The sequence below is a fragment of the Prinia subflava genome, chromosome 14 (assembly GCF_021018805.1).
Source record: "Prinia subflava isolate CZ2003 ecotype Zambia chromosome 14, Cam_Psub_1.2, whole genome shotgun sequence".
In the NCBI taxonomy this organism is placed as follows: domain Eukaryota; kingdom Metazoa; phylum Chordata; class Aves; order Passeriformes; family Cisticolidae; genus Prinia; species Prinia subflava.
The window spans coordinates 17,580,084-17,603,415 of record NC_086260.1 but is presented as its reverse complement, the minus strand read 5'-3'; the positions used below and the strand labels follow the sequence as shown (position 1 = coordinate 17,603,415).

The window sequence follows — 23,332 nt, the reverse complement described above, 5'->3', positions numbered from 1 at the left end:
GAAGTGCTCAGAACTATTTCTGGACTTGCACAGAGCATTTGCTTTTTGTGGAGAGAGATGTGCCCAGGTGGGAAATACTTGCACTGATCTTTGTGCACCTGCAGATTTAGAAAGTACAAATCCCTGCAGTGGGAGTGTTCAGCCTTTCATGCTGGAGCTGTCAGCGCCAGGAATGGAGGTTGAGCACCTGGGTGGGTCCAGGAGGAGGAAGAGGGATGATGAGAAAAGGAGAGGTTTGCATTACTTTGCAGCAAACATAGCACAGTTGAAGTCCAGACTACTTACTTTTTATAGCTCTTTTTTTTTTCTGTAGACCTGTTAATCTAAAGCTTTCTCAGTGTTAGTGATATTCTGAGGAAACACAGAGTGCTTGAGGCACTAGAATAGGCTTAATATTAAAATTTGAAGAACACTACACTTGTAATATTTTCTTCAAAACAGAGCTGTCTTCCAAGCTGGGCAAATGATGGCTAATTATAACTTACTGTAGTTGCTGCTGCCCTTTTTAATGTGTGCAGAATGGGATGATTTAAATGTAGTTCACTGTCTTTCATCTTGGAAGTGCAAATCATATGAAATAAAACAATTTCAAGTAGTTTTTAATGAAGCATTTTCAAGTTACAGAGAAATTGGTCACCCCTGATTTCAGGTTTTTTTTAAAAACATCAGTCCTCTACCACAGCAAAAAAAGGATGCTTCACTAAAGGTACAAATTAAAAAATGGGAACCATAAGTATGTACATAACACTTGATTGCAATGATTTATTGCTTGCAGGAGATCAATGGGATCACTGCTGCACTGGCTGAAGAGCTCTTTCACAAAGGTAAGGAATTTGCAGTATTCATGCAGGAATGTTTTCCTCTATGTCCATGCATGTACATACCTTTCGTATTTTACCTCCAGATGATGAGAGATCTGATCTTCCATATCTGACTGATAATTGGTGAATTTATGTTTTGAAAAGGGTCTCCTACTCTGTATCCTTAAGGGATGTGGCAGTGGTGATCAGGAACTTCTGTCTCAGTGTGGTTTTAGTGTAGCCTGTGAGGAAGCTTGGTCTGTGTCAGTGAGTCCTGAGTCTGTGTAGTCTGTAGTGAGTCCTGATAGTGTATTAAATGCAAGAGATCACTTTACATATCTAAGTATTATTCTTCCAGATTTCAGGAAACATGAGACCTTCTGGTCAGTTAATTTAAGGGTGTGCTTTTCTGAGGCTAGCAGATGAAAATAAAATGCTCTTACTGTACCTACAACAGCTCCAGCTGCTCCATTAGCAGCAGGAGGCATGTGAAAGGATTAATCCCTGCTATTTTTGTTTTGAAGGACATGCAAGATGCTACTGTATAATTCCAGTTGACTGAAGCATGGGAGGCATGATAAATGCAGCATGTTTCAGCCATTCCATTTCAGATTCTTCTGGCAGAATGTTACCTTTAGGTGAAGCCACCTCAGAGAGTCCATTCAGTGAATTTTGGAATATCTGAAGGAAGCTTGTGAAGAATCTTTGCTGGCTTTCTAGTGCCTGCAGTCTCACTGATATGAGAATGGTTGATGTGTTGCTGACTGCTGTGTATTAGTGTAACCTTCCAGTAATGTATGTGCAGCTGGACTCTTGGACTTGCTCCCACTGAAGCTGAAGGGAATTTTACTCCTCAAAGCATTTCTGAGAACTCTGCTTATCACAAAAGCTGATGCTTTCTTGTTCATGAAGTCAAGCTGGTGTCCCTAAAGGGAAGAAAGGAAAGATATTCCTTCCATGTATGTGTTCCAGCTGCTGTAGCCTACATCAAGCTTATGGTGCCTTCAGAGAGGCTTTTATATGCAGCTTCCTGCTGTTCCTACTGTTAAATTGGATTGTAAAATTATAATTAGATAAGGCATTTTCTGTTCTGGGCATTTGCTTTGGTACTAGCATGCAGAAAATCCCTATATTTTCCAGAAAACATATTTAGTACATTGCATCTGCATTTAGGCAGCATAGCAAAAGATCTGAGGTCTGTATTTTAGATAGCAGATGCTAAGTTTTCTGAATAGACAAAACTTAACTGCCATAAACTTAGAGATACCTCAGGAAAAGTTTTCATAATTCTTACATTATATAAAGGAAATTTGATTCCAGTCCTGTAAAGACTGAGGGAAATTTGCCATTAGTTGCATTAGGAACTTTGTGCCTGTATGATGAAGGCCCACTTGAATACCTGAATTATTTTGGCTTTTAAAAAGAATTATTTTGCTACTTCAATTTTCATATTAGAATATAAATGACAAACATGTATCATTACATTTTCCATGCACCATTTGTCCCTGTGTAACCCTTGCAGCATTGTGTTTCATCCTGAGCCACTCTGTTTTTCAGGGGAGCAGCTCCTGATGGCTGGGGAAGTCTTCACCATCAGGCCCTTGCAGCTCTATGCTGTCACTCAGCAGCTGCTGCAGGGCAAACCTACCTGTGCCAATGGAGATGCCAAGACAGACCTAGGGCACATTCTGGATTTCACTTGTAGACTCAAGTATCTAAAGGTGAGCTCAGTCTTAAATAGGTTTTAATGCTGCCAACCTTCAATCCAGGTTGTCCTCCAGCCAAGGTGTTTGCTGTGTGATGTGGTCTTTTCAGCAGTTCCCTCTGTATAGATGCAGCCACAGAGTCTTGCTGGGTGCCAGTAGGGCTGAGTAAAGAAATAAATATTGACCTCTTCAACCTTGCTTTCTTTGCAGGCACTGTGGGTAAGCCAGTGTATGTGACTACATGTGCATATGTGCATCTGTATAAATCTTGCCCCCTTTCTCACTGTCTGACTGCATCTGAAAGTTAAAAATAAAATGCTAAAAAGCACCTCAATTTCATAGATAGCCCTGAATTTCTAGCTAAAATGCCAGTACAGAATAAATGTAAAATGGTGTCAGAACAGATAGTTTTTGTCAGGAAACTGACTTTTTCTTCTACCACATAAGTGAATTAGACTTTACCTGAGTAATTTTTTAACACTGCTTGCTATGACTCAAAAACCTCATTTTAGCCCCTTTGTTGCATGAGGAGCTGCCTTTTAACTGTGTTGTGTAATCAAAGCTGAAATCAAATGGTGGATCAGAGAAAGCAAAACCACAGCTGTGCTGGTGTTCCTGGGGCTCCTCAGTTGTCTTTGTCATCCTCTGTCTGTATAGAATCCTCTAAAGAGAGGATTTTCTGGCTGGAGAAGAGTTTATTGTTTAGAAGAATTGCCATCTGAAGAATGCCCTTCTGAATGCTTATGAGTGGGCACATTCAGAGCTTGTAAGATACATAAAACCAGAGAAAACCTTTAGAGTTTTCTCTCAAAATTCTATTCACAGCAGACATAAATGGAACCACCTGCTTTTAATGCTGCTGACGTGCTCTGAGGCCAGAATCCTATGGCCGTATGGAAATACCAGATGCATTTTTGTTGATGCGTATCAGTGTAATGCTTCTTTTCTTCAAACCCATCTTGTCAGTGCCTTGAACTTCATCCCTTGTAGTGGAATTAAAGGCAGTGCTGACTTGGAGGGTTCTTTCAGTGAATGCAGCTCTGATTTTCAGCTGAGAGTAGCCTTGGTCAGCTGTGCTCATGGTACTGCTCTTTGCATGCCCCGTGTGCTACAGAATGCAGGCACAAGGTGGCACTTCTAGTTCAGTGCACTTAGCTGGAGCAAGGAGTGTTTGTTTTCCTGAAATTAATCAGCAAATGTCACGAATCGTTCCATATTTGAAAAATTGGTTGGAACTTTGCCTGTCTTTCCAAGCCACAGCCTGTGTGAGACTGAAATGTGAACAAGTTGAATTGTGTGCACTAACTCAGTTCTTTAATGTCTTAAACGCCAGGTCACTGGAACAGGGGGACGTTTTGGAACCAGTAACATTGAGGAGCATCACTTGCCTTTTGATCTGTCTATTTTCAAATCGCTTCATCAAATAGAGGTAGGGCTGAGATACTGCTCATAAATTCATAGGTTCTCTGCAGATGCCAGGCCTGCTGCATACATCTCAGAATTGCTAATTCTCTGCTTTGATTTGCTGCTGGAATTGGGGAATCCAGAGCTTAGGAGGACTATTTCATTTGTGAAATGTTTTTTCACAAGTTTTGGAAATAAGGACACAATGTTTAAATTAGAAGAGCTTGCTCTGTGTGTGTTTCCAAAAAAACCAATTTCCAGTATTCACACAAAACCTACACCTCAGCACTTTTCCACTGCCTTAAAGAACTAACAAGTGGTTATAGTAAGATCCCTTTTTACAAAGTGCTTTTTATTTGGGAAAAAAAGAGTACATCAAGTATTTGTGAAAATGTCCTGACATTAAATTTAATTGTGAAAGTGCACTTTAGGGTGTAGGGCTGCTTGCTTGATAATTTGCAGACTTTTTTCATTGCTCTGCTTGCAATGTAAATACCAGGGTTTCTAGCAGTTTTCAATGGGTATTTTCTGAAATACCCTCTTGGCCACTTCAGGTCTTTCCAGAGAGAGAGAATATCCAATTTTGTCACACAATCTGTACTCTGTGCACTTTTGGTGGATGCTGTACTTTTTCTAGTACATGACTGCTATTGTCTCATTGATATGAGACAGTTGTTGGTTGAGAGCTGAAGTGTATTTCTGAAGTCAATGATTTATTGTCATTCATGGGAAAGAAACTACAATGGGCTGTAGAGTGAGAGAATCTAACACAGCAGGGAGGATATTGCAGAATTGTATCAATTTTCCCCTTTTCTGTGAGCATGAATATGGGGAAAAAAGATTTTAGATCTTGAAGACTTGAAATTGTGTGTTCATGAAAAGTTTTGGGTTGACTGGCACTAGGTGAACACTTTCATCCCAAAGTAAACACTTTCCAAAAGTTAACAGTGGTCATCTGGGAAGAATTTTTTCAAGAATGGGAGGAGCTCTGTCAATCCAGTGTGGTTTCCCTGATGCACCAGCAAATGTGCCAGCTCTCATGGTTGCACAATGTATGTGACTGTAATCATAGAAGGATGTGGGCAGGTGCTGTAGCAGATTTTCAGTACTGCTGTTTCAAATTGAGCTACAGAAAAAGAGACTTTGTAATCTTAAACTTAATCTGTGTAATTAGCTGACTGTAGTGTTAAATTGTTAGATTAGTATCCTCACTTTCGAGGCTTTTTTTTTCTTATGATGAAAAGGACATCTGATCATCTGATACCCAAATTAATGTGTCTGCAGGTAGAGTCATAGTTTGGGATACATCTCTTTTTGTTAACAGTAAAATGCTGTGACCTGTTAGATCACCTGGGTAGCTTCACCTTGACTACGTGGGGCAGGTGGAAAGTCAGTGGAGAAGCTTTGTTTAAATATATGTTTGAATTTCACTTTTCTGTAGTTATGTCTCTAATTTCTTGCTTTAGCTTTGCCAAGTGTCAGTATTTCTGACCTGATAATGTCAGGAGATTTTAAGGGAGTGCTGTAATTACTTTGCAGATTGCTGTAGAATCTGCTGTTGAAGCTTTTAGCTGCCTCTTTTGTGACTCATTTGTCTGCCCTAACATTTCTGACTTTGTAATGTGATTTTTTTTTTATAGATCAGTCATTGTGGGGGAAAGCTTATCAAAGGGTTGACTTCATCAAAACATGCTCTGGCCACACTGAGTGTTCGATTTTCAGCAACATCAATGAAGGTAAGAGCAAGTTCCTACTTCTGGGGAGTGTTCAAAGCACATGCAAAACCAACATGCTTAATGGGGAAATATCCATTTGGAGTCCATGGAGTTTTCTGTACTGCCTATTGCAGATTCTGTTTTTAAAACCATGGAACTCCCAGTGTTTTCTAACCTTGCAGAGTCTTAAGTTTTAGTGAAGGAAGTGTTTGGATGTGTCCCTTCACAGGGACGTTTTTGATGCTTGCTTACATGAGATTGTTGGGATAGTTTCCAAAACCATTAGCTTTCCCTTAAGATGTCAGCCAAATATTGGTGTTCTTCTCTTAAATAGGAAATCCTGGTGCCTGAGGCTTCTGAGTTTGATCAGTGGGAGCCAGAGGATGCACTGGACAATTCGAATTGTCCAGTGACAGCAATTATCCCGACCTGGAGAACTTTAACAACTTTGGATATGAGTCACAATAGGATCTCTGAAATTGATGATTCAGTGGTAAGAAATGTTTTTAATTTGTGCAAAAAGTATGACTTACCTGTTGCACATTATACACAGCTAGGATTTTGGATTTGCTCTACTGCTTTTTCTGGAGAACTTTCAGTTGCACTTTATGTTGGTTATCTACCCAAGTTAATGCGTAGGAGATTTGCTCTATAAGAACTTTATTTCCTTTGCTAAAGGAAAATGGTTGTGTCATTTTGTGTTCTGTAGGCAACATTTCCATGAATTCTCACTTTTTGAAACACGCTTTTACTGTTTGCCTTGGCCAGAGGGGCCAATTAGAATTAATTTTAGGTTTTTTTTTAGAAAATGCCTCATAGCTCAACTTTGGAGTTGTTATCAAGTCTGAAGCATTCCTGCATATTTAAAACCTATGACTTGCTGGCAGCTTTCTTCATCAAAACAATATGAAGAGCATGAGAACAAAATTTGGAGCATTTTGCTAGTACTTTAGAATTTTGTTTTGTAAATCATATATTAAGAAAAAAACTAACATTCATCACAAGAACATGGTAAAATATGAACAGCTTTTTACTTGAGCTCTTGTGAAGCAGGAAATTGTTACACGTGTAGCTCAACCAGACATCAGAGACTTGGAGCATAATTATGTTGTTCATGATTTTTTGTGAGGTAGATTTAAGATGCTTCAGGTCTGTGTCCAGGTCTTAACTTAAGGCAAATCAGTGCTGAGATGACAAGCAAAATAAAGCAGATGCCAAACACTGATGTCAGAATTCAGCATCAAGTTCAAGGTTTGAGACCTCCAAAAAGAAAAGGATTTCTGAGTTAAAATGCATTTTCTACAAGTTTGTGTGACCTTGTAGTTCTTGGCTGATGTAATCAGTAATTGACTTACTCTGGGTTTTGGTACTGCTGCCTCTGTCCAGATTTGGGGTAGCATAAATCCCCTGGTTTATCTATTTGATAAGACCAAAGCAGCATTAGTGAGTTTGATCTATAGTTAGTGGGGACAAACTAGGATAAATTATTTGTCTTCAGTAAGAAACCAGGTTTCAGATTAAAACTTAACAGTGCCCCTCAGAGTAACCTGGTTTTCCTACGAGCAGGAGTCAGCTCTTTTTTCACCAAGTCACACAGAATGTTTTCCTTATGCCAAAAGCTGGGGAGAGACTGCATTGGATGACACCTTTCCATTGCTTTTGTTGGTCATCAGATACTGAAGGAAGTGTGGCCTGACTTAAAACTAAAGTGCATTTAACAGATGTATTTTTTTCCCTTCTAGAAATTAATTCCAAAGATTGAGTTCCTGGATTTAAGTCACAATGAGGTGTCTCTGGTAGAAAATTTACAGGTGAGTGATGCATTTGAAGGTGATTTTTTTACCCAAGTGCCCAAGACCTTAGAACACAGATTTTTATGCTTCAGAATTTTGTTGCTCATCTTCATGGAGAATAGTTAAAGCCCAAATAGCTTCTTCTTTGTAACATCAAGTACTCTTTTAACGTTGTATTTCTTAGCTGTTCCTGGATATTTTAATTTCTTTGACAATATTGACATACAACATTTAGTTCTTAACTAAACTGATTTTCTGCCAGCTGTATGTGTGGGTTGGTGAAAATGCAGTGGAGAAAATTCCATTTCTACAAGCGTTAAACCTTTACAATGAAGTTTTCATGTCATGTCTTTCATGATATGTAGTGTCCAGCATGAAAAACACTGTTCCACAGTAAAACGAGCCAGCCATAGTGTAGCATCTCTGTTCAGTTTTAATTGGTGTATGACATGAATTTTCTGTGCTGTTGTAGCATCTGTACAACCTTGTTCACCTGGACTTATCCTACAACAAACTTACATCACTAGAAGGTGTTCACACAAAACTGGGAAACATCAAAACTCTGAATTTAGCAGGAAATCAACTGGAAAGGCTGTGTGGTCTTAACAAACTGTACTCATTAGTCAACTTGGATCTGAGCAACAACAAAATAGAACAGGTAACTGCTGACTTTTGGTGTCAAAATGTGTGTTAGATCACAAGCCATTTCTTTTAGTTGCTCAAACTGCAAATAAACAAAAGTTTCTGTAGTGGTTTTTCTTGGTTGTTTTATGTATGTAATCTATGCAAGAAATGCTCAGTCTGCATGCTCATTTTAATTTTGGTGGTCTGTATTCATGCTTTTATTTAAATACTTTCAGATTGATGAAGTAAAAAACATCGGCAACCTGCCATGCTTAGAGAAGGTGATGTTATCCAGCAACCCCCTGAGCATCATCCCCGATTACCGGACCAAAGTACTGGCTCAGTTTGGAGACAGAGCCTCAGAGGTGAGCCCCGATGCTGCTCTTCTAATCCTCTTCTCAGCCTGCTGAGGAAAGCAGTGCAAATGTTCTAAAAACCTGATGGGTTTTTAGTGTGCGTTGGGGAAGGTGTTCGGAGCATGAAACAGCGTTAATGTTACCCACCTTGCTCCTGGATTTAATGACATTTTACCTGCCCTCACTGGGTAACAGTCTGTTAATACTGAAACTCTGTTGTGCTGGGAAGGTGTTAAACTTGCCAAACCTTGCTAAATTTGCAATAAATTGATGTTAGCTCCATTACCCTAATGTGGCAATTGTTTCTGTGAAATGGTTACAAAGATGCACATTGTTTGCATTGAGTTATGGGAATTTTTGATTATTCCGTGAATAAAAATTGCAGAATGCCTCATTTTCAATACTTTTAGATGTTTAAACTTTTTTTTTTAGGTTTGTTTGGATAACATTGTTACCACTGAAAAGGAACTAGATACAGTAGAAGTGCTAAAAGCTATTCAAAAAGCAAAGGAGGTGAAATACAAACTCAGCAACTCTGATAAAAAGGTGAGTCTGATGCAGTGAGGGAAGTAGAATGTGCAGCATACAAAAGCTTACAGAATTGCTTCTACAAGTTAGATGTAAGCAGAATGCACTAGATTTCCATTAGCATTAAAATTTTTATGTTTTGTATTTTAATGTGGTATGAACTTTTAATGTTGTCTCTTTTTCCTGTTCAGTTTTCAATGTAGTTTTGGTAGTTATCTGACCTTCCTTTTTTTGGGCTGGCTTGGGAGAGAGGAAGTGGGAGGAAAAGATAAAATGACTTAATGGTGTACACAATGAACTCACAGTCGACCTTAACAGCCACATTTTGTATCTTATACAAGTATTGCAGAGCTGTGATTTTACTTGCGTTGCAGAGTACTGAAATTACTTCCCCAAACTTTCTTCCTGTGGGTATTCAGCAGTGGGAGAAGCAGAATCAGAAATCTGAATTCTTCTGGCCTTCCCTCATACCTGGCTGTGTGCTGTGTAGTTGCTTAGTCTTGGCTTGGAAATCAGGTAAGGGACAGAAGAGGTTCTGTCCCTACAATGTAGAAATCCTGGTTTCATTCTTTTGACTTGTGAAACTGCCAATTTTGTCAATGCAGTGATTAGTCAGTGATCAGAATGACTTCTCTAAAAGAGTTCTTAGTGGAATTCCACCTAGTGTGAAAATTGAGACTTGGAGTAGGTGACCACCCCCACCACCCCTCCACCAAAAAAAAAAACAAGAAAAAAGCTGGCACTAATTTTCTTTTACTAAAATTGAAAAAGCTTGTATAGACTTATTTTAGTTCAGGATCTCGTGTGTCCTGTGTATTTAGGTTTTTTCTTTAATTGCTGCATACTTTCTTTATTAGATCAGTGAGGACTCCAGGCTCACTGCTGCCAGCTCCAAATCAAACTGTTCTTCTCTTACTGTTCGTCCTTCCTCTCCCTCTCTGCCTCGTCCTGTCAGCTCCAGCCAAGGTAATCATGTATGTATCGTGCTGCTGGGCTGAGCCTCTTGGTTCTGCTTTTCTAAGCTGCATTGATATACATGAATATTATGTGCATGGATTTAGGGCTTTAAAGACAAACACAAAGACCTGGTAGAATTGGCTTTGAGAGTGAAAGTTGTATGGAATGTGACTCAGCAAAACTGACCTGGAGTTCCCAGCAGTGGTAAATACCTGAAGTGAGGGTACAGGACTTTTTACTGCATCATCCTCCTGAGGACTGGATGCTGTTTCCAGGTTTAGAGTCCTGCCTTAATGGAAAACTGTGGCATGCAGAGACACATTTTAAAATTGCTTCTCTACCCATTCTTGGTCTGCAAAATGTGGGCTCAAGAGGCATATGTTCCATTAGTGGTTTTTGCAAGAGCTGCATTTCTGTCACACCAGGGGGAAGATGGAGAAAGGGGATGAGTAAAAGACACCTGTGGGATTAGTGTTCTGGCTGAGCTGGTGATTTCAGCACATCTGTTGTGCTCTACAGTACCTGCTGACCTCACCTCCAATGTTTTACTGTGTGTTTCAAATGAATGTGCCCGTTGCATTAGGAACTTGGAAGAATGACTTAACTTTGCTCTTTAGCCCATAGGACTGACTTATGTGAATATTCACTTGTGACTGAGAAAAAGAGATAAAAATACTTTCTGGTTTTGGCTTTTGTCTGATTGAAAAGTGCAGTAGAATATACATAATGAGAGAAGCCTTCATACCTCTTTAAAAGAGCAGGGATTATCTTCTCAATTTCTTGGAGTGGCACAGCTTCCTCTTACCATTAATCAGGGGATTGGTGGATAAGGGAGAGAAGCATCCCTGAGGAGCTTGGTCTTTGGAAAAAAATCCATTGCTGTGACTTCTGCAGAATCAGCAGAGGTTTCTTAGTTCACTATAGAAAAATGAAACTGTTCTGACAGCGTTTGATTAAGAGGCAGACACCTTGATACAGATTTACTCGCTGTTTATGTACTTTGCCTTTGTAGCCCTTCTAGATAATTTTTCATCTGCAGAAAAATGCCAGTTTTTCCAAAATCAAATCAATGCTTGCTTTAAAATATTAAGACTTGACAAACTGTCTCAGTCCTGTAACTATATAACAACCTGCAGTTTTATGCAAGACTTGCTGTAAAAATGCATGTCAGCAACCCCTGGGACTGTTTAAATTAGTTATCAATACATTTTTTCTACTACAGTAAATGTTTAGGAGCAAAAGAGTCTTGCGAGAAAAGAAAGTATAGATCTTTCTAAAGGACTTAAGAGTTCTACAGAGTGGTATAAGATTCAAGGTTTATTTACTGTAATCCTTTTCCGTAAGAATCCTTCAGTAGAATTTTGGGGAAGGCTTTTATAAATGATGGGAAAATGAGGACTGTGCAGGCTGTTTCTCAGCTTCAACAATAAAAATTGCTTATTTGCTTCATACCTAACTATTAAGGATTGTTTTCAAAATACCAGTTTTGAGAAATGTATTTTTAAAAAATGGAAATATGCTAAGCAACTAGTTTCACTGTTAGACCTTAAGTCATGAATAATGGAATTAATTTCCTGATATACTATTTCTATGAATTGTTTTCTCTGCATTTTCTAGACACCATCTGTTTCCGTAACATATTATTCATGCTAAATGTCATTGGGAAATGGCTTATGGAAAAAGATGAAATATTTATATAGGAAACAGAAAATCAAAAATAATGCTGTCATGTTCTGGTTTTCCTGTCAAGTTAGTTTCCTTCTTGCTAACACAGTATTTTGTTCAAGTAATAAATACCTCTTGTGTTTCCTCTGACCATGAGATGTCTTGGTGCAATCTGCTGAACTTTACCATCAATCCAGAAAGATACAGACAGGAGTTTTATGCTCAAGACAGAAACATGTCCACACTGTAATTTTGTTGATTATTTGCATATTTAAGTACTTGGTCTGTCTGGCTCAGTGGCAGTACTGAAAGTTGATTTGCTCTGTTGTGTCAGTTCGATGCTGTGAGTATCAAACTGGCAAAAAGTCAAACCTCCCTGAGAATTTTGCCTTCTATTCACTCATGATAAGTTTTTACTGATGATTCAGCTTTGAACCCTTGAAAAAGGTTCCAAGTAAGGTGAGATAGTATCTTAAATGGCATTTGAGACACCAGAGCTTCTCAGTCTGGTTGAAGTTTGTACACAGATATTACAGATATTGTTCACTTGAAGCTTGCAGAAGTTTGGAAGTATGCTACACAGTTCATGAAGAATGCTCTGCCAGCCTAGCAGCTGTCTAGTTCTGTTAAAAACTGAATTGTGTGAAGATTTCTTACACCAGAATTTGAGATTCAAATTGATTGTCAGTTTGAGAGAGAATCTGTAACAGTCTTTAATGCAACTTTCAGTTACTATTTAATTAAACTAAAATTCTGCTTGGTTTTTTGTCATGGCTATTGTTTGAAGATATCCTTTAGCTTTTAATGATTTATTATTAGATCTTGGTTATACACTTTTAATTCCACTTGATTGGCAGATTTATTTTTGCTTTACTTGAGTGATTTAAAGAACTGCTTGTATTTGTTCTAGAAATAAATTGTGAAGAAACAGTCCTAGCCAGCAGTTTTTTGCAATCCAGTGGTTCGACTCCTACAGACCATACAGTTCCCCAGAGATGCTTTGAAATACCAGACTCCAGATATAAAATTCAGGTAATTGCCACACTTGTGTTTATATTTGAGTATTTTAAACGGCTTTTGCAAGTTTCTGATGTTAAACTTAGATTATCATAGTAATCCATAGCAAAGGGTTTTTTTGGCTCTCAGAGCTATTTTAATGGAAAAGGAGGCAGCCCCAGATTTGATTCAAGGGGGTTTGGTCCAGCATATAAATGCAGTATCCAGGTTTACCAGAGTTGCAGAGAACTGTTGCCATGATGGCTTTGAGATGTTTACCCAGTACTACTATAGCATCATTCAACAGCCATTTAGGTGTTGAGTGTAAGAATTGTCTTATCCTATTACAGTATCAGTCTTTGAAAGGCGGTTCTCTTGCTGGCAGAATGGAAGAACCTTCTCCCTGTCAATAGGCAATGGCCTTAATTTGTCTCCTTCAGTCTCCTCCTGTCTAACTTCTGGTTTGTGATTTCATTTGTGGTATTGGAAGCACTCTTCATGTGCATGACTTCAAGGAGTAAGACAGCAAGGCTTGGGCTGTCTCTTCCTTTACTACCAGTGCAGTTGGTCTTTGTCAGGATCCTTTACTGTTTTGCTTCATGTTACACTAATTCAGTAAAAGTTTGTAGAGTGCTGAAATGCCTGGGTCACAGGTTGGATCCATTCTCAGCAGAGTTCATTCTTCTTCTGCCTTAGCTGAATGCCCAGCCTAAGGCAATCAGTATTTGTGGGTCCTCCAAGGATGGCTGTTAAGCTGCCTGTGAGCACAGCAGGACTTGGCCAGCTCTAAAAAGCATGAGCCAGCCTTAACTTTGCTTCTCATGTGTGCTGAACTCTTAGGCAGTTTACAGCTTCCTGATGCTACTTTCTTCTCCTTAGGCACCTGCCTCTTTACTGGCTTCATGCAAAGAGTATGGTGGTGGTCATCATGAGTGGTAAGCTACATCAATAAATCCTGGTTTAAATCCTCATTAGCTTTTGGGTAATACCAGTGGATACGGTTTTCTAAACCCAGCCTTTAAGGCAAAACAGTCTCTTCAGTTCTATTCTGCCTCTGCTTTTTTGAATTAAAATATGGTGTGTAGTGTTTTTAACCTTTGAACCGTGGAATGCAGTTGGGGTTTCAAAAACAGCAATAGCTGTATTGTCTAGTCCTTTAGCTCATGAGATTGTGCTTACTGGAGATGGGAAAGGAAAGAGGAGTTAAACATTTTAGTTTTTACTTTCTTATTCTAATTTCTAATTATAAAATTACGCACTACCAGCCTTTAATATCAATGGCTGTTCAGTGCAAAGATGTTCTACAAAACTACACTGATTTAACTGTATTAACAAGAGCAAATATCAAAGTTCTGAGAAGAAGCACCATGAATTGTAGGTAGCCATAACTGTTTTTAAACTCAAGTTTGTACTTACTGTGGCTTCTTCTCTCTTTTGAAGTTTGGAGAGCTTGGAGGAAGAACACTGTGCGGTGCCTGACCCCGGTAACACCATCATCTTGCCTTTTAATTGTATGTCCTACACTGCCACCAACCAAGACTTTACCCAGCACCTTTCTGCCTTGATAGTGCAGGCTGTGCAGAAATCTGTCCCCTCCCTCACAGAGAGTAAAGGAAGCCCTGTGGGTAATTCCACAGCCACAGACAAAGAAGATGGATATTTTGAAATGGGACTTCGTGAAGGAGATCAGACTTTTGAGTTCAGCACTACTTTGGATACTCAATCACCCGAAAACATCGCAGTGGAGAGTGTTGACATAGTCAAAATTCTCTGGAGCTTTTCAGTTCACATTCATAAAGGACTCAGACAGTTTGCTTCCTGTTTGGTTTTGACCGATGAGATGCTAGCTGTGTTTGAGATTCCTCATCAGGAATTGAGAGGAAATTGCCAGCACATCCCTTCTGCCTTGAAATTAACGCTGTGTTTTCCCTACACTGATCTAATAGAGTTTGGCTTTCTCCTGCCAGAAATCTGTTTAACTCTGAAGCTGAAAAACAACGACCACTGCTTGTTTATTGTTTCAGACTCCCAGAATCTTCAAGACTTTTATTCCTGTTTACAAACATGTTACTCTCAACACTACACATCAACATTACCAAACTCCACATGGTACTGTAGAAAAGCAAACCTCCAAGAATTTCTCTGTCAGCTTATGGAATTGAATTGCATTTCAGCAGAAGATGTTGAAATAAAAGGTTGTTTCCCAACATACCTTGTTTATGGGAATAAAACCAATGTTCAGAAAGTCTTGCATCAACCAGAGTCAGCTGGCAATAACAAGGAACGGTCAAAGAATGTTTTGTGTTCTGCACTTTATTCTTCAGTATATAAATCTTCTGACCAGAGTCCCTGTGTGGTCCATCCATGTTGGATATTTCTAACACCCCAGTATTTGTACATAGTAAAGGTGGATTTCAGTTTAGTGCCAGGCAAATGGGTAGACACAGAAGAGTTGGGAAGTGTGTTTAAGCTGAACAGAATTCCACTGGCGTCACTCGTGCTGCATCCAACTCACGGTGCTGCCCAGCAGAAGGGGTCGTTTTTGGATGGACACGTGCTGGAGTTGCTCGTTGGATACAGATTTGTAACAGCAGTGTTTGTTCTACCTCATGAGAAATTCCACTTCCTAAGAATCTACAGCCTTTTAAGGACTCTCCTGCAGGATGTTAAGACTATTATTATTTTCAAAGCTTCAAGCAAATCGGATGCTGTAAGAAATCATGTAGTGGAGGCAAACAGACACGGTCAGGCAGCCAGGTAATGATTCCTGGGAAGAGTCTCTTGCACAGTGCTTGATGTGGCCTGACCCTGTGTTTGCTGCTGTCATTGTGACTGGGTTTGGACTGTAGTATTGATGAAATACTTCTGCACTGTGCTAGTCTGGAGTGAGTGTGAATGGTTATCCTGCACTGTAGCAGTCTGACTTTTTTTTTTCTGTTTTCTTGCTGCAATGTAAAATGTAATTTCTGATGGAAGGAAACTTCCTATTTCATGGACCTGTAGGCTGAGGTTATGGCAGATTGACAGCTATGCTCAAGATATAAATGATTTAAACTATTAAAAATGGAAGTTACCTGGTTTTAATTTTTGAATGAAATACAAGTATTCTTGTAGGAGAAAAGCTGTGTAGATCTTTACATTTTGATAACTTGTGTTCTGGATCTTTTGTAGTTTATGCAAGCCTCATCTGACACTGTCATACCCATCTGAGTTTCTTATGCAGAAGATAACAGAAGACAACCAGATTCCTGTTCACCTTCATGTTTCTGTGTCTCTGCAGTATGTAGCTGGGCTGAAGGGAAGAGCCCTGGTTGAATTTTTCCATAGCAACATTGCAGAGGTATTGTGTCTATGCCAAGTGTACAAAAACAGGCTTTGTGACCTTTCTGTGTTACATAGAATCTGTAAAAACTTTCCTGATCAAATTTAGCTATAAGAATTAGGCTCTGGGAAACCTGAAAGAATTTTGATAAAGAATTTGTGTGTTGGGATCCTGCAAGGCCTTCAGGATCTGTGATGCTGGACAGGAGAGTACACTAGTGTATGTCTGGAAGATGTGATTCCTCCAAGAATGCTCCTCTTTTTTTCCATTAAGTGGCAAAAGGAAAGGAAATAACAGGAATGAAATAATTTTAGGATGGTTCCTAGCCAAATCAATAAATAAGTGTTCTGACTCATTTCTGTAGTACTGTACATGACTGCAACACGTCCCCAGCTGCAGGTACTCCAGAAACATGAACAGATAAACCTAATTTCAGAAAAACATTAAAGTCTGTCTGGGGATAATCAAATCAAAAATACAAGTATTACCCAAAATTTATGATGTGGCTTTTGGAGTGATAAATCACTGTGATGTGAGTACAAATGTCAATTAAAAAGCTTGAGAAATTTTTCTTATTGATTTACCTCTCTTCCAAATGTTTTAAGTAAGCACAGTTACAAGCTGTGCTCTTTTGATATCAGGAGAAACTGATAAGCAAAGTGGGTGACTCCTTTAAGGGTTCCTTTAAGTCCATCAGGTTAGAAGCTGGGAAGATGCTGGGTTGGAGCAGCAGCTGCAGTGGCAAGCTGTGCTCCTGTCCCCTCTCCAGGGTCCTTGAATCCAACCCCCAGGAACACCTGAAGGCTCAGCAGACTTGAGGTTTGGGAGGCCACTGCTCAGCTGGTGGTTAAAGTTTTGTCTGCAGTGTCTGCCCTAGGAAGTCTTTCTTCTAAAGGAAATGTTTTTCTGCTTTTTTCCTGATTTTGGTCAGAAAACAAGGAATAGTTTGCTTATAACAGAAAAATAGTTTTCTTATAGCAACCCAAGATATTTTCAGTGGCTGCCATTGTGGCCTGATTTAGCAGCTTTGAAGTGAACTACCTCTCTTTGACCAGAGCATGTTCAGATGCTTAAGATTTTAAAATTGTTTCTCTGGGCGTCTAAAGTTGCCTCTAAGGTGTTGAAACGATCTCAAATATCAAAGTTTATGTATTTATGAGATGAAATTTACATCTTAGGTGGAAAATGAAGAGTTGAGACACCTCATGTGGTCTTCAGTTCTGTTTTACAAGACTCCCAATGTGGAAGTGATGGCTTGTGTGCTTCTCTCAACAAAAGCTATTTACTTTCTGTTGGATGATTCTTTCATTCGTGCAGATGAGCACCAGTCAGGTAAAATAGTTACTTTGATCCTTTAATCACATTACCAGCTTAATCTGTGTGTGTTTGTCCTCAGTCTAAGTACCAATTTTGGTCAATATTCTTAATTAGACCTCCTAGTTGAAGGGATCAATATTTGCATAAGGCTTATATGTTCAAAAAACAGGGACTTGAGTCATGTCTGCTTCTCAGACAGACCCTTTTAGCTGCCATTGGACCCATTCTTTTCTCTGATGTCATTTGATAGTCCCTTTCATAATGAAAATGGAAAGTGAAAGGTAGTGAACCTCATGGTGGGCATTCAGTTAGAGTGTTATTAATGCATGTGCTGATTTAAATCTGGTGTGTGACAAATGTTAACAAAAATGCTGCTAATAAAATTTGCTTGTGTTTTGCTCAAGAAATTTTTAGCCACTGTACCAAATTTTTCTTAATTTCTTTCTTCAAGTGTGAGATAAGTATTAGATTGTAATATTAAAATTATAGATGCAACAGTCTTTTTCTTTTGACCTTTTTATCATATATCCTTATTTAACAGATTTTTGGAACAAAGACAACTCAGACTGTGAAAACAGTTCTTTCCACCTCTCCTGCTGCTTTGTGCTAAAACTTAATGACCTGCAGTCAGTAAATGTTGGCCTCTTTGACCAATACTTCCGAATTGCTGGTGAGTACATCTTGTGCTTTAAGTTTTTCCTGTTCTATTTTGTTCTAGTCTTTTTTAGATGGATCCCTGTCTTTATTAGTGAGATGGAGGAGAGGTTTAGTGTTGCTCCTTTTTATGGAATCCCTAGAGTATATATGAATAATAAGTACATAAAGTACAAATAAGTGTATTTAAATGAAGAGAAAATATGTGGGTTTTGAGGTATTTGTAAGGATTCCATTGCTGTTTTCAAGAATTTGAAAGATTTCTGCATAATGATGCATGTTTTCAGGAGAAATAATCCTTTAAAAATATATTTTCTGATGACAGTTGCATGTTGGTTCAAGAAATGGCAATGCCATGTACAGATGAGTGAGTGAATTATGTTCTGTGTTCCCCTCAGGACATTCTGCAGATCACATTGTCACCTGCCTGACCAGAGACAGTTACAACACTCACACCTTCATACAGCAGCTGATGGCAGTCCTGTCACTGCTTGCACGCACTCCTTCACCTGAACCAGTAGATAAGGACTTCTACTCTGAATTTGGGAGTAAAAACACAGGTGAGTGCTCTTTTCTACATGTCATGACATATTTAGACATCATACTTAAGGATTCACCTAAACTGTACCGATTAAAAACTCTTTTGAGGGACATTTATGCATCAGTCATTTCCTATTTGATACTTTAACTGAACTCTCTGACTTCAGTTATCTTAGATGTGCCTTATGTGAGCAGAATGGTTAAATGTGTGTAAGAGTCTTGCACAAGTGAAGTTACTGGTGGCTTCTTGCATTCACCCTGGTTTCACCCTGACATTTACATGGTTAGAAATTTGCAGAAAAGTATGTTGGTAATGCAAGAAGGACTCCAGCAAAGACCTACAATCCCAGTAAAATTATTAGAATATTGTTTATAAGCAAAAGTATGTATCAATAGATACAAAACTGAAATTCTTCCAGCTGCAGCCAGCTTTCAAGAGTTGTTGTTTATCCTAGTACATTAAGAAAGTATGGTATAGCACTAAATAGAGATATAATAATGTATGTTTCTTGCAGGAAAAATGGAGAATTATGAACTGATTCACTCTAGCAGAGTAAAATTTATTTATCCAAATGAAGAGGAAATTGGGGACCTTGCTTTTCTAGTGGCAGAGAAGATGGATGGTTTGACCAATCTTCCATCCCTCAACATCCTTCTGTATGTGTTGGCATTTCAAGTAAATCACTTTGAAGGATCTGCTCAGAACACTAGTTCACTTCAACCTAAAACACTGCTACTGACCAGCTCTGATTTGTTCCTCTTTGATGAAGATTATATCAGTTACCCACTACCTGAATTTGCTAAGGAGCCACCAAAGAGAGACAAGTATCAGCTTGCAGACGGAAGACGGATCCGGGATTTAGACAGAGTACTCATGGGGTATCAGACATATCCACAGGCCCTTACATTTGTGTTTGATGATGTTCAGAACCAGGACCTGATACAGAATTTAACACTGGATCACTTTGGAGAAACTGATAGTGTCCCAAAGGGAAATTCTGAACAAGAGAGCAGCAGGAGCAGAGAGATCCAGTGGTACATTTTTATCCCAAGTGCAGAAAGCAGGGAGAAATTAATTTCATTGCTTGCAAGACAGTGGGAGATCCTGTGTGGTAGGGAATTGCCTTTAGAGCTCACTGGGTAGTTACTGCACAGCTAAGTGATTTCAGTGTGTATGACAAGGTAAAGCACAGTGTTTAAGTAGATAGCACCTGTCAAGTTCTCTTTGTTTTCATGAGGAGCTGACCTGGACTCTCTTGCTCCCTGGTGCAGTGAACATGTAATAGTACACAGAAATATTCTGAAGTGTTAACTGGGGACTGACCTTCTTGTACAGTCTATTTTTTATGCAATAGTATATAGTGAAAAAAAAACCCATGAGACATCCTGGGAAACTGTATGGGAAATTGAAGGAGTCAACACTAGATATTCTGTCGTCTGGGGCTGTTAAGGTTTCCACTATTTTTCTGTATATATCAGTCTTGCTGTTCTATACAAATTCTAATGTGTAAATAAGGGTAAATGCTTGTGTATGTTCAAGTGCAATGTTCTTTGTACAAGAAGTATTTTGGGTATGCTGCTAATGCTTATTATTTAATGATCTTACGGTTTTACATAAGCTTTTCTTTGAGGCCAAGTGTAATTATTTGCTGCCAATTATGAACTGAACAGTAAAATTTGAGCCACAAGCAGGTAACAAATTTTCATATGAAACTATTTTCACAGGCATTCATTTTCCTTATCCAAGGATAAAAAAACTGCAGTCTTGTCTTGACAGTACAAATACCCAATGTGGGTATATCAGCATTTTGTCAGCAAGTAATGGATTTGTATCTCTGAACACAAAGTCTTTCTTTTGCCTATCTTGTCAATACAAATAAAGTGTAATTTGACAGTTTTCTTTTGGCCTTGTCTTTATTCAAGTTTATATCTTCTGTTTCCAGGATACCATATGGCAATTCAGCAGCACACATTCTGTTCCTAGAGTGCATTGTAAAGTATAAAATGTGCAGCAAGATGAAAGAAGAAAATAGTTCATTCTACTATAACAAGATTGCTAGTCCAGAAATAGAGCTGAGTCATGGGAACTGAGGATCTGCAGCCTCTAAACACAACTTGAGGATTTATTTCAAGTACTTTTGCTTATCTTTTAGATATTAGGGATTTTCTTTCTAAGCTATCGTGTTTAACTTGATGATCACTGTGCCCAACAAGTTTTAGCCTCCCCCATGACAGTAAAATCCCTCCTCACTGTTATGAAGACAAATGCTAAGACTTGGAAAAAGAATGTTCTATATCAAATGGGATTAAGAAGGAAAGAACAGTTTTGATACTTATGTGGCAGTTGATGCTGCTTAAAACTGATGCCCCTTAAACACATAGAGAAATCTGGGTTGGAAGAGACCTCTGGAGGTCCAAGTTTCAAACAGGGCAATCTTTAAACAGATTGCTCAGAGTCTGGTCCAAACAAGTTATGAGTTTCTCCGAGAATGGCGAGTCCACAGTTAGGAACTTGGTGGTTTCACAGAGTATTTTTCCATGCTGTTGCAGAGCTTGGCTGTGTCTTTTGGATTTCAGAAGCCGGGGATGTTACGGTCAGTGCAAGGATGACAAAGACAGAGGCAGCCAAAGTCAAATTGCATTGCAGGATGCAGTGGAGTTCCCTAAGCAAGCAGAGATGAGGAGAATAACTGGAGTGGAGCTCTGCTCCCAGTTTGACAGAGGAAGCCTAACTCCTAAAGTTTAGACTGAACTGAACAGTTAAGGTAGGTACTCCAGGCTCATGGAGAAAACTAAATTTTCCTGTACTTTAGAGCTCTTCTATTCCCTGAAATCTCAAGGTTGCTTATGTTCATTTAATTATAATTGGATAGAAAAAGCTAATTTCTAAATTAAGCATCCTAGGAATAAAGTAATTAAAAGAAATCTTAGGTCTTCACTAGTTCTTTCTGAAGTAGCTCTGTTAATCACTTATTAATAATTACCCAAGGTAACACTTGAAGAGTCTGTGGCAACTTAAGCAGTCTGATTTTCAAAAGCATTTGAGAACTTACCAGATGAACAGATAATTTACAAGTGAATTTATAAATGAATGCAAAGGGAATCTGTAAGGAGTCCTCTGGAACTGCCTGGGATTTGAGCCAGCATGGACAGATCTGTCTCTCATATGGGGGTTTTACTTGTCACTGCTCCTGGATAAGTCAGCCCTGCTTCCATCTTGTAAATAAGGGCTGTTCTAGGGGGTGCCCTTTGCCTGAGACAGACATGGGTTCTGTTTTAAGCATCTTCTGTAAAACCCAACTGTTTAAAGGTATTTTAATATGGTAGTGGGTATCAGAGAATCTTAGAGTAAGCAGGGATAACACCCTGTTTGTAATACACTTTGAACAGGTAAGGCCTCTTTTCCATATTTTATTGCAGCAAATACACATCTCTTCTGTTTGTTAAACTTGAAATTCTTTTGAAGTTTACAGCTGTTTAAAACATAGACTCTGTCCCTTTGGATCAGATTATTAATCCAGGAAACAGCTGCAATTCCTCCTTGTTATCTTGGTAAGCACTGATCACATTTTAAGATTAATGAAATGTTCAGTACATACTGCAGTATGCTTTGATTCTTGCATTAGCTATCTTACCTGTGGTGCTATCAGAATTGTTTATTTACAGGGCATTTTTTCAAGAAATGCTAAGTAGAGCATGGGCTAGATAAAGCATTTCCCCTGATACTTCACCTCTTTTCCCATTTTAACCTGGAAAAAAAATTAGAAATGACAGCCCAACAAACCCCAAACAAGAAATCCTCTTGTGTTCTGCCACCAGGTATCTGATCCCTTGCTGCTTTCATAGAATCACAGAATGGTTTGTGTTGCAGTGGACTTTCAAGATAATCTCATTCTAATCCCCCTTCCATGAGCAGGAGTGCCACCCACTTGATTAATTTTCCAAGGGCTCCATCCAGCCTGGCCTTAGACACTTCCAGGGATGGGGCATCCACAGCGTCCCTGGCCCACCTGTGCCAGGGCCTCTGAGTAAAGAATTTCTTCCTAATATTTCATCTAAATCTTTTCTTTTTAATTAAAATCATTCCCTATGGTTGTATCACTGTCTGCTGAGGTAAAAAGTCCACCATCAAAAAACCCCTTTAACTGCTGATATGGCTGTAGTGAAGTCTCCCTGGAGCTGCTTTTTTTCCAGCCTGAACAGCTCAAACTCTCCCAGCCAGTCTCCAGAGGAGAGATGCTCTGTGTTAGAACCTGCTGGAGTCAGTGCTTTGTGGGTGTGCATTTCTGTTAAGTGCAATATGAGGCTGAAAATTTTTATAAACTGTCATTCTTCAGTGCCAACCTGTTATCTTTATTGTCTAATTTTAATGTAGTCTTTTGTTCTTAAATACAGGATTTAAATGAGGTTTTCTTGAAAATGTACAAGCATTCATCTTGAAACAAAATGGATTGCTTCAGTTCATAGAGATTTCCCAGAACTTTCCACATTTAGTTTCTACAGAAAGCTCTGCAGAATGAAGTCACTGCCAACAGCTGAGAACACATACAATAGTCTTGATTTCTTCCTCTCTTTTTGCAAGAGCACTACAAAGCCCTGTAGGCAGGCATATTTCTCTTTAGAAACCCTTTGTCCTCAAATTCTTTCCAGCTTTCAACCCTTGTTCAGCAATAAGACAATATCTGAGTAGCTGAAGCTCTGACCAGAAACACACAGAGGCAGGTGGGGGAACCTTTGTCAGGAGAGTGTCTCCTGAACTCTCAAACTTCTGTGTTCTGGCTTTGCAGCTGATGTAGATTTTTGCCACCCTAGGAAGACCCAGACAATTATTTTTGTTCAGTGTCGACTGCCAAGGATCTGCCCAAAGGTTTTAAAACTTCCCTTGTATTACAATTTAAAAATTGTAAATGGACCTCATGAGGAAGGAAAGTGAATGAGGTGCTGACCTGGGTTCC

At 39.0% G+C, this 23,332-nt stretch overlaps 1 protein-coding gene across 3 annotated transcripts in view; it reads left to right on the top strand.

The window, feature by feature from the left end:
- NISCH (nischarin) overlaps positions 1 to 20,274 on the top strand; it is a 29,475-nt gene extending 9,201 nt beyond the window's left edge. The window contains exons 4-21 of one of the 3 annotated variants that reach the window (XM_063411370.1): positions 776 to 824; positions 2,358 to 2,521; positions 3,840 to 3,935; positions 5,551 to 5,646; positions 5,960 to 6,118; positions 7,368 to 7,436; positions 7,891 to 8,076; positions 8,279 to 8,407; positions 8,831 to 8,944; positions 9,784 to 9,892; positions 12,459 to 12,580; positions 13,424 to 13,479; positions 13,985 to 15,301; positions 15,716 to 15,884; positions 17,045 to 17,198; positions 17,725 to 17,853; positions 18,236 to 18,397; positions 18,893 to 20,274. In XM_063411370.1, coding sequence (XP_063267440.1) covers positions 776 to 824; positions 2,358 to 2,521; positions 3,840 to 3,935; positions 5,551 to 5,646; positions 5,960 to 6,118; positions 7,368 to 7,436; positions 7,891 to 8,076; positions 8,279 to 8,407; positions 8,831 to 8,944; positions 9,784 to 9,892; positions 12,459 to 12,580; positions 13,424 to 13,479; positions 13,985 to 15,301; positions 15,716 to 15,884; positions 17,045 to 17,198; positions 17,725 to 17,853; positions 18,236 to 18,397; positions 18,893 to 19,521 — 3,909 coding nt within the window. In that variant the 3' untranslated portion in view covers positions 19,522 to 20,274. Of the gene's footprint in view, positions 1 to 775; positions 825 to 2,357; positions 2,522 to 3,839; positions 3,936 to 5,550; positions 5,647 to 5,959; positions 6,119 to 7,367; positions 7,437 to 7,890; positions 8,077 to 8,278; positions 8,408 to 8,830; positions 8,945 to 9,783; positions 9,901 to 12,458; positions 12,581 to 13,423; positions 13,480 to 13,984; positions 15,302 to 15,715; positions 15,885 to 17,044; positions 17,199 to 17,724; positions 17,854 to 18,235; positions 18,398 to 18,892 lie in introns of those variants that run through there. The other 2 variants (XR_010082231.1, XM_063411371.1) reach the window with 2 other exon arrangements.
- The last annotated feature ends 3,058 nt before the right edge of the window (positions 20,275 to 23,332 follow it).